The 12,103-nt window shown below is 23.5% G+C and overlaps 1 protein-coding gene across 1 annotated transcript in view; it reads left to right on the top strand.

The window, feature by feature from the left end:
* Positions 1 to 12,103, top strand: part of LOC129606791 (ribosomal protein S6 kinase alpha-5) — a 50,045-nt gene that overhangs the window by 16,919 nt on the left and 21,023 nt on the right. The window contains exon 2 of the mRNA XM_055517350.1: positions 11,369 to 11,437. Within this exon, the coding sequence (XP_055373325.1) occupies positions 11,369 to 11,437 (69 nt within the window). The remainder of the gene's footprint in view (positions 1 to 11,368; positions 11,438 to 12,103) is intronic.

Here is a 12,103-nt window from a genome sequence, read left to right as displayed (position 1 = left end):
TTATTTTCAATTGAAATTATTTTCTTTTTTTTTTTGCTAAAAATAGAATTTTTATTCTCATAAATATTTATTACGATAAAAAGAGCCAATGTTATTTTTTAGTGTACTTGTTGTATATTTCCCTAAGATAAATGTAAAACAGTATTGCCAGATTCGGTTCTTTATAGCAGATTAAGGTATATACATTCGTAAATTTTTTTTAAAATTTTATGTTTTTTCAAAATTTCTTCTCAAAATCAATTTTTTTGTATGCCATTAACAATTGGGGGTTAGAAATTTCAAAATGAAATTTACATCTCAGAAAATATACGAGCTGAATTTAAAATCTTTCATTATCACAACTTTTTTTAAATTTAATTTCTGAGCTAGAACAAGTTAGATTAAACTACTTGAGCTCGATTTAGCTATCAAAATTACCTATTTCAGCTTTGATACAATTAACTTATTTATGATTTATGGCAACACTGATATAACCACTCATATACACAGTTATCGGCAACACTAATATACTGCAAAATTATTTTTGTTACGATATATTAAAAATGTAAATGTTAATGTAAAATATATTTTAAGTACATACATATATAGGAAAGTTCGGAAGCATGTAGATATTTTTAGATAAAAATTGAACTTATACTTAATTCATAGATTAAATAGAAGTTCAATTTTTTTATACACAGATTGTTTTCTTCACCTACATTTATTAGAATATTTCTCATATTTTTATTCTTCTTATTGATTTTGTATAGAATTTTTATTTTTTCCTAGAAATCGAAGTATCAATCATTTAAATATAGAGCTTTTATTCTTAGAATATTTTCAAAAATAAGACAAAATAAAAATAATATAGAAAACGTAGGTAACATAGAAACAAAAGACAAAAATTTCTTTATTTTAAATTTAGGAATAAGAAAAAACAAAGATTATTGAATAAAAATAATAAATTTAAATGCCAATAACCTTAAAATAAATTTTTAAAAATAATAAATACAACATTGTTTCAATTGAAAGAAAAATACGATAAATTAAGTATAAATCGAATATTTCGAATATATTTTTAGGTGTGAAAATTTATAAAAGTTATTAGGCAGCGCTATAAAAATTTGAATTTTATATTTTGTAAAAATCATAAAATTAATAATAATATAAGAATAAGACGTTGATATTGAGAGGAATACGCCGAAATGAGATCACGCTACGCGCTGCGAAAATAAATTTAAAAGACGATCGCAAATGAATTTAACGATTTTGATTTATTGCTTGGACGTGTGTTCGGTTAGGGTCATTGTGATTTTTTACTCATAATGAAAACGCATAAAAATATTGGTTTTATAATTTTCAAATTGACCATCAGGCGCCTCTTGGCTATTTGTTTTTGTTCAACCTTTTTCTCCATATTTTGCCACTATTGCAGCATTCGTAATTAATTCTTTTATAGTTCTATATAATGTAGTGAAGAGTTAAAATATACCTATGTATGTACATATAAATCGAGCTTTTCAATTTGAATTCTTACTTAAAATAATAAGATTCGAAATAAAGTATTTGTTTACTTGAAAACGAAAATTTACTTGACTAATGAAAATTTTCCGAGCCTGTACGTTTAAGCAATTACATATTTGATTTCTAAAAATTCTAAATTTATTTTTTAATTCTACTTCAATTATTTAATTACTTTAATAATTATCTCGAATTTTTTCATTAAACAAGTTTTCTTTTGAATATTTTGAAGTAAATATGTTATAAATCGGAAGAAAATTAAAATTCTGAATGCCGTCATTTTGGAATTTTCCGTACATGAAACATAATAAATACTTCGATTTCTTTCTACCCAATTTGCTACATCAAAATTTTTCTTCAAAGTATATCAAATATTGACCATATGAAATTTTAATATGTCAAATTTCACATAATCAGCTCTATAATGAATTCCATTCGTAGAACTACGAAACGTAGACTTGTTCACAAATTCTACTCGTGTTGATTTCTTTCTTTTTCATATTTATTTTTACTACGAACGTAATTTATCATTACTTTTTTACGAATATTCGGAGCACAAATTTAGTAGTTCGGAATTGATAATATGAATTTCGAAATTTCCCAAATTTCAGTGTAACGAACGGAATTCATAATAGGACTGAATGTGTAATTTTTCTTCAAGTAATGCAAACTTTTTGAAAGAATTAAAAAAAAACCTGAAATAAAAATATTTTTTTGTTAAAAAAAATATTTATTTTGTAATGCAAATATTTCTTAATCAGAATTCTAGTAACTACGAGAAAAAATATAAAAAAAAAGCAATCTAAGTAAATATGTAATTGTGTCGAAACTATGATAATAAAATAAGAATAACAAAAAAACGAGTAAGAAAATAAGTAAGTAAGCAAACAAAAAATTAGTTAATCTAAATTCGCTTGAACTTGACAGAATTTAATATGAAAAATAAAATATGAGAATAGAAAAAGAAAAACATGAAAAAAATTCTTTCTCACCTTGAATTGTATGAATTTTTTTTTATATTTTTCAAGCTATTTTAAATTTTGCGTTTTAATATCAATGTTTGCATGAATATAGCAAACAAGCAAGTATCTTAAAAAAGAAGGTCAACATTTTATTGCAAATTTTTAATATTTTCGATTAAAAATATAGTTTTTAAAAATATCTAGAATGGAAAGAATTACAATCAAAAGAGAAAAACTAGAAAAAGATAAAGCTATATTTATTAAAAGAAAAACAGAATAACAGTCTTTACGCTTGAATTTACCGTGAAAAAAAAAATTATTTTTATGCGTTTAATTTTATGAAAATCATTAGTTGTTCTCATTTTGATTTGCAATTTATTCGAAGTTAGATTTTAAACAAAATTATGGGAATGTAATGTAATTAGATTAGAAGATAAAAGACTGCGATTGAATGTAACCATGCCTCATAGTAAGAAACTACTTTTCCTTTAAAGAATAGCAACTATCAACGATGGCATAATTTTCGAAAAATTTGTTATTCAAATTGTTTCACGAAATTTATCATGTTTAAAGTTATTGAAATAGTAAAAAGACACATTTTCAATTACTGAATCTGTTTGATGGATAATAAAAAAGCTAAGTTTTAGAAAAATTCACCTGTAAAACCCTTTTGAAAAAAAGTCAGTCTATTCTTCCATCGTCAGTTCATTTTTCATGGATCTAAAATAGTATGCTATATTAAATTAAAAAAGAGGCAGAATCTATTTTATTCTTCTTACTGAATCCCGTAAGCTTCCGCCGGTATTTTCAGACCATGGATTTTGCTGTATGCCATTCCAGAATGAATAAAACTTCCGCAAGCTTTCACTGTTATTTCCAGACCATGCATTTTGCTGTATGCCATTCTAGAATGAATATTTAATTTGAAAGATTGGTGTTAGTAGCACTAGCCTAGCACTTAATTTTTACTAGCATAGCAATTTTTCAATAATCTTAGTGTCGCGATCATATCATAATCTCTCCTGGATTGCCATCTTTGCCATTCAACATACCACTTGATCTAAGATTTTCCTTTTCGTACTTATGGTAGGAAATTTTCAAATTTTATGTTGCGATGACTTTTATTTTGCAAAATCTTAAAATTAAAAAATAAAGATTAAATCAATTTGTAATCAAAAATTTATTACAAAATTTTTGGTTTTTAGTGTTTTTATTCTTTAGAATTATTTTATTAGTTTTATTTACAAAAATTTAAAATTAGAAAAAAAAACTAGTTTATTATAACCTTGAGTATAGAATTTTTTACAATAACATATAATAATGAGCAAAAAATAAAAAAATAACAAAAAGTTGTGAATTATTTCCTCTTCCGCCAAATTATTTTTAAAGTTCATTTACAATATTCTATTTTATTCTTGCTTTTTTCCAATTATTTTTTGCATATTTCTATAAAAAAAAAAGCGAAAAAATACTTTTAGAAAAATGCGGTGTCGCCATTTTGTCTTTAATTTTAAGAAGCAAAAATCGCCATTTATTTTTTTCTCTTAAATGTTTTTTATATTTTTGGTATTATTGTGATTATTCGGCAGTAAATTATTACCTATTGAAATTAAATTGATATTATCTATGTACATATCTGCCTACTTACTTCTTGTGTTCCTTTAAATTTTCCAATTTAATACAAATGCTCTTTTTATTTTTTTCTTTTTCTTAAAAAAAAAAATTTTTCCCAAAAAATTTGCGAATTTTATTTGCACAGTCTACCAGCTATAAGTAATTTAAAAATTTCTATTAGAGAAAATAAGAAAAATGATTTGATGTAGGAGAGAGATAGATTATATTTTTTCTTGTTTTTTTTTACATAGCGAAAAAAAGAACAATTTATTATTTTCTATTGTAAAATTTCAGCTAGACATTTTTTTTTTCAGACAATTAATCGTTAAATTTTGTTATAATGACCTTCGTAAAAGTTTACAGTTTCTTTTTAAATGAATTTTTTTTTTATTTTTGGAAAAACTTGTTACAATTTTTAAGAATCGGGGGTTTTTTATTTGATAATTCTTCTTTTGTCTCTTTATTTTACTGTCATTGCTTACTTTCATCTACTTATAAAATTTTGTTTGTATTGTACTTTAACCCATTTCCACTCACTATGCAAATATTTTTTACCGTAAGTTTTTTAAATGCATGAATTTTGTTTGAAACAATTAAATAAACAGTTTTGTTCGATGCAACTTGAAATAATTAAAATGATTCAAATTTAAGCAATTTTTTATAAAGCATAATTTAATAATGTTAGAGTAAAGCTACTCACAGGGATTAATTGTGTTTTTATCTTAAGTCATCTTAAAAAGGACCTCCTAAAGACAAAATATTGACAGATGAATTAAGGCCGCTTCCTTAAGTCTTGAACGTAAAAAATTAATAATTTTGAATTTATTCACGTTTAGTATTAAATAAAAAAAGTTAGATGGCATTAAAGAGAATAAAAATTTTTTAATGTGGTAACAAGAATAAACTTTTTGATTGAATTTGGATTTCTCACCAAGTTTTCGATATTATGTATGTACATATGTATTTTGTTTTAAGTTAAATTTAACTTTTTCGTTAAAATATTAAAGTCACTAAATAAAAGAGAAATATTTACATATACATAGGTACATATGCATTTGTATATATTATGTGTGAATGAACAAAAAAAATTTATTTAAAATTTTAATGTAAGTATGTTCTATATATGTATATATGTGCGAAAGAAATCCGTTTTTCGTACGGATGTTTGTATTTTGTTAACATGAAACGCATACATTCATGCATTTTATTTCTTATTTTCAATTTATTGCTTATATTTTATGGCTTGAAAGTTATAAAAAATTCGCGAATAAATGATTTTCTTTTTTTGATTTTCTTATTGTTGAAATTATTTTTTGTCCATCAATTTTGCTTTTTCTTTGGCATCTCTCTCACCTGTTGATTCACTGTTATAAAATAAAAGAAGTGAAAAAAAAAGTAAGAAAATGGAAATTACAAATGAAAACACTTCAATGCTTACATAAAAAATCACACACAACACCAAATCCAAAACAAAAAACAAAAGGAGAAACAAAACTTAAGATTTAAAGTTTAATTCGAAAAAACAAAAACCAAGTGAATAGAGCATAAAAACGCTTGATTATTACAGTTACAAAATCATCACCGCCATCATCATTACTATGAAGATATATTTATATATGTATGTAAGGATGTTTGTGTACGTATACATATTATATGCAATGTTGTTAAATTTTTTGCTTCTAATAAGTGTGGATGAGTACTTATGTGTGTGGGTGTGTGCAATTTGAATGAAATTGTCAACCATAAAAATTTAAATAAAATTCCTTCGTGTACAAAAAAAAAACTCTGATCCGTTATTTAAGTTGTATCATATACTTTCATAAATATCTGAATTCATAGGCATACATACATATATATATACATACATACATACACGTATTATAATACTTTTGAATAAAAAAGAAAATTTTAGAAAAAAATTATGTTTTTTGTGTGTGCGTTTTATAGTAATAAATACATATAAACAGACACATTTATATACATACATTCATATGTATGTATAAATTATAAAAGAAATAAAGAGTTGCCATGTTGTTTTGAAAAATATGAACACATGCATATGCATGCAAATAAATACTCATGCATATGTACATACAGATGTATGTATGATATTTTTAATAGTTTTTTTGATGGGAAAAAAGGAGTAATTATTGTTAATATTTTACGCAATCGCCCGGCCAATTAACAAGAGGAACGGATGGGGTTGAACTGAATTTTGATTACAAGAAAATTAATGTTTGATGTGAAACATATATATGTGCATACATATGTATGTTCAAACTTACTTACGTATTAAATTTTCCAAATGTTTTTTAATAAGAAATCGAAGTACCCCTACCTTTTATTGAGAGATTTTTCTCTGCTAGCTTATAAACGCAAATGCGGCTTTGTTACTTTCTTACTTTGTTTTGACAACTAAATGACGACATTAGATTTAATTGGCAATTAAAAGAAATTGGCAATATTCTTGAATCCTAATTTAATAAAATTTAATATATCCTTCATTTTTCTCCAAAATTAGTTCACTATGTTCCAAATGTTTTTCTCCACACCTTACTATTAACAACAACTGCACAATTTTAAAGAGTGCTTTTGTTTTCTTTAACATTTTGTTGTCTTCAATGACAACACAACCAAAAATGAAATTATACAACATACCTAAATAAGTATGCATACAAATGTATGACACATAATATAACATTATAACATATTCGTGTGCTATAAATAAATATGTAGGTATGTAAAAACAACATAAGAAAATAATAAAAAGAAAAATTGAAAATGAAGACTTCGTCTGTCTGTTTTTAACCTACTTTTCCAATTTAAGAAAATTTCGAATATTTGAAGAGAAATGAAAACGTGTAAAAGAAAAACTTTAATTTTATTTTTATAATAAAAAATTTCTTTGTTTCTTGTTATTGCTTTCTTTGCTTATTCATTTTTATTTTATAATCCGTACCGTACGTATTACATGTACGCATACATACTTATAGTAAAATTATATGTGTGTTTGTATAAAATGTAAAAACAAAATTATGTTAAGGCTGTTTTTAGATAAAACAGAAAAAAAAAAAAAAAACATTCGAATTTGTTTTTTTTTCGTAGATAATAAAGAAAGAGAAATGGAAATGAACGGATTTATGATATGAGCGTCATTTATTCGTTAGCCAAAAAAGAAAATAAAACCATTGAATTCAACATACATACAAACCTACTCACATACAGACGCATATAAAATGTTAAAAAAACAAAGTTTCTGTATTAAAAAATAAAAGTTTTCTAAAAAGCATAGAAGCAGAAAATCAAGAAAAAATACGTGATAAGTAGGTAAATTGAAAATTTAAAAAAAGTTAGAAAAAATTTAATAAAATGCAAAATAATAAAAGGGAGAATAAATGTGTGTAGGGCTTAACTTTTGATTTCATTTAATTTAAATAAAAGTTAAGAAGGAATGCAATAAAGGACTGACTTAATTCAATAAATTTTTATTTAAGACCTAGTGTGGATTTAGAAATTCTTTATTAAATATAAAAAATTTAGAAAAGACAATTTATTACTCAATATTAGTTTTTCAATTTTCAATTTCAAAATAACCCGTAAATATAATGGTCTTACATATGGGTCTTCAATATTATGAAAACTACAAAGTATCGTCGTAGAAACTTTAATCATGAAATATTCAATTCTATATTGAATAAAAATGTAATAATTATGTACATATGTATGTAAAGATAATAGAGAGTTGTCATTATTATTTTTCATTTCAATTTTTGTATATATGTGTATGTATAAGAATGAAAGTAGATTGCTATTTGATTGGCATTATAAATTGTTGTTTTTGTTCGGTTGATATACATACAATGTACATATGTATATATATATTAATAACAATTTTACAATACTAGTCTGATTATATTTCAAAAATCTTCTATAATACTTTTTAATTTTTTTTTAATCTGAGTTTAGATTTTCAAATTTGACGAAATCTAATTTATTTATGTAATTTTTTTGTTATTACTTTTTAAACCTGTCAAATACAGTCTGCGTATAATTGCGTCTATACACAAAGAATTATGCATGTATGTTAAGTGGACGTCTTGCATGCAATCTACAATTTCAAAAATCGTTTTTCATTATACGTAAGACGGACTTAATAATTTTAGACTTTTTTTGAAACTTTTTCTGTCACTATTTTTAATTTCTATAATAAAAATATTGTGTTTTTTTATAAAAGAATAAATTTAGGCACATAAGCACATATGTACATTTGTATATGTATATGGGATACAAGGTATTATAATGTATAAATTTCACAAGTCTGTGACCGTAATGAAAAACCATCTAAGTCGATTTTTTTCAAAATTGATATAGGTATTAGAATATTTGAATTCTGTGAATTAAATACCGTAATCTGGCAAAATCTAGAAGACACTTTAAAGAAATTAAAATAAGAAAAAAAATAGTTGAAAAATTTTACTGATTAAATTCTTATGGAAACCGCAAAATGAAAATATGTTATAATTAAAAAAAAAAAAAATAGGCAAAAATTCTTAACCAAGCAGGGAATTAAATTGTTAAGTAAAACTCGGTTTTATTTAAGAGACGATGTATGTCGGGACGTGGCGGAGCTGGAGGATGTAGAGCATTCTCCGTTTTTAATGTGGAAGCGAAAATATGTCTTTGGGCTTCACCAGGGAGGTTGGCTGGTTTGGATAGGGGGTCTGGTGGGTTGGATTGCATGGGGGTTGCCGATGGAGTTTTTCTGTTGGCCTAGTGCATGGTCTTCTCTTACTACTACAACTACTAAAAGTCGTGCGATTTTTTTCCCAAAAAAAAGCAGCTTTGAAACTTTAATCTGGATTTGTTTATTTAAAAATATTCATTTCGACTTAGACAATTTTGCCTTGCTGTCACAGATATGTATGAACATACATATTATATATTTTAATAAAATTAATGACAATCCTTGTAAAAAAATAAAATTATAATTTTGAGACTTCTGCAAAAATTTCAAAAAAAAAAAAAAAAAATAATAAATGAAAGGTAAAATCATAAGGAATATCAGAAATGATAATAAACAATAATCATAGAATGGAAGAGTTACAATTAATGCTTTCAGACCACAAAATCATTTTATATACATACATTCTTACATACATATGTATGTTCGTATTATGTATATGTGTGTATTGTATTTTTTTTTTTTTGATATTTAAGCTATATTAACTTTTTTATTTAACTAGGTGTATATACTAACATATTTTATTGATTTTTCTGCTTTTGTTTTTGTCTTTAATTAAGAAGAATTTATATTTTATAAAATTATAGTATAGAAGAATAAAAAAATTTATATTTTCGTAGTATTTGGTTTTTATATTTGGTTGGCCTTTTTTTTAACAAAATAACTCTTTATGGTAACTTATAATTATTTAATTTATTTTAAGTACTATCATAATAATATACTTGTTTGTTTTTTTTTTTGTGATAATTTTCAATTAATAGGTATATAAGTTTTTATTATATAATTAAAAATATGTACTAGGACATAATATGCTTTGTCTACTACATACAACACTTATTTAAAAAAACTACATAAAGAGAAGAGAGCCTTATATGTAGTTATACGTATGACATTTTTTTAATTAAATGGTTCTAATACGTACTTACAGTTAAACACTTAAAAACAGTATTTGTTGGGAAATTTAATTATACTATGTGAATATTTAAATTGAAAACTTGTAAAGTAAGCATTTTAGAATTAATTTATTGAGTTGAAGATTCAACAACTTTGAAAGTTTATAAAAATTAAATTTTTTTAATATGTTAATAAGAAATTTTAAATGTTACTGACATTGAAAGTCTAATGCAGAAATTCAACATCAGATAAATGTCAAATTTTGGATCATTTCAAAAAATTTCCTACTTAAATACTTCTAGGGATTTTAATTAAATTTCATAATTTGAGTGCAAGTGATATTGGGGTTGTAATAATTATTCATATTGGAATCTTGCTCTAGTATTCTCGTATACGCTTTGGTTGACTGATAAATATGGTTTGATGGGCTTGTATTCTCTTAAATTAAAAGGAAAAAATTTCAATTTTGCAATTACTTAATATTTAAGTTTCCATTTCATTATTAATAATTTGAACCCATATTTTATAAAATTCAACTGAGTTTAACAATAATGATAACCGACTGAAACCTAATTATTAGACATTAGATTGATGTTTGTCGTTTAATATATGTAAAATTCATGCATTCTTTTGAAAAAATACTTCTACTGTTAGGAGTGAACACTTGATTAAAATAATTTTCGCCCCCCTCCCTCCACCATTCATCAATATTCTTCATAAATATTGGAGTCATAAAATATTCTTCCAATTCGATAAACAATTTATCGTTCTTAATCGTTTTTTTTTGTCTAGAGAGCAAAGTATATTAATTTAATTTTAATTGTGTACAACCCTCATAGCTTTTCGATTTTTTTTTAGCTTCTTTAATTTTAACAATTTTTATTTAAAAAATAAAAAAAAATACAACTAATTACCCCGTTTATTTATAGTCATTTATCATTTTTATTATTAAGTACGTATTAAACAAAAACAAGAAAAAAATATTAAAAACTTATCGTAATAAAAAAAAAACAGGCAATAAAAAAAGGTTTGTTTACAATATTCAAGGACTTTCACAATTTTTATTTCTACTCACCTTTCAAATACTTGAGAAAATTTTGTACATGCAATGAATGTACTCTACAGCTGAGTACAATTATAAATTTAAGACGTATTTAAAAATTAAAACAAAAACAATAAAATATTTCGATAACCTTTTCTTGTTTTTATTATTTTTCTTTTAATTTTCTTGTATTTTAAATTTTGAATATATCTAATGTATGGTGCCTACTTATAATATTTCAGAGTGGGTATTGAAAACTTGGAGATTTATTAATTTGATTAAAAATTTATCATCAACAGTGTTGGTAACACTGGTGGTTTTAAAAATTTATGAAAAAATTCTTTTGTTGAAAATTAAGAAAAACAAAAATCAACTTGAAAAATAATTAAATTTTTCAAAATTTTTTAATTTATTAAAAATTTAATTTTTCTCTACTAGAATTAAAATATAAAGAGAATTCAAGAAAATATGCATATCTCGTAAAATTCTCATAAGAATATACAATTTTATTAGATTGATTAAAATAATCAATTCAAATATTATAAAATTATTTTTAATTTTTAAAAATAATGTATTATTTAAATAATTTTTATTTTTTTTTTAATCTCTTTTTAGGTCACTTATTACCAGAAGATCGTGTTGATTGCTCACATTTTGAGACAATTAAAGTGCTTGGAACTGGAGGTAAAATAATTCATACTAAACTATATTTTTTTTTAAAATATACTTAATTGTAATGAAACTACATAACCTCAATATCTTATAAGTATTAAATAAGCATTTATGAAGAGATAAGGTCCTTACTTTTTGTTACTCTCTTTAGAAATAAGCTCAAAATATTTAAATAACATTATGAAATAATTTTCATTTTTATATTACTTCTTATTTTCTTCAACGCTACAATAATTATTAAGTGTAAATATAAAAAAAAATTTAGTGTACAAGCAAAACGTGATTAACTAACGAACGTGATTAACAACTTTTCACCTGTTGTTCATAGTAAATTTCTTATAAAGGGACGAAGAAAGAAAAAAAACAAATGAAAATTAAGAGAAAAGAAAACATACAATAATTAACTTTTATCTAATTAATCATAATAGTAATCTTTAAAAAAAAAAAATTCTAAATAATATTAATTAAGTCGCCATGTTATTTTGTTTATATTTGCATATAGTAGGCTTGCCCATTAAAAGTTTCGTTCCAGATTTTTCATTCAAATTCAAATTTTCTTTCATGTATGCTAATTAATTTTATTAGAATATAAAAATATTAATTATTTATTTTGTAAAAACGTGAACAAAAATTTTATTTATTAAAAAAAAACATTTCATGTGTGAAAAACAAAATTTC

Source organism: Condylostylus longicornis, unplaced genomic scaffold, assembly GCF_029603195.1.
Source record: "Condylostylus longicornis isolate FDR11 unplaced genomic scaffold, ASM2960319v2 ptg000022l, whole genome shotgun sequence".
Taxonomy (NCBI): Eukaryota; Metazoa; Arthropoda; class Insecta; order Diptera; family Dolichopodidae; genus Condylostylus; species Condylostylus longicornis.
The sequence above is the reverse complement of the archived record's forward strand: the minus strand, read 5'-3'. Positions and strand labels throughout refer to the sequence as shown.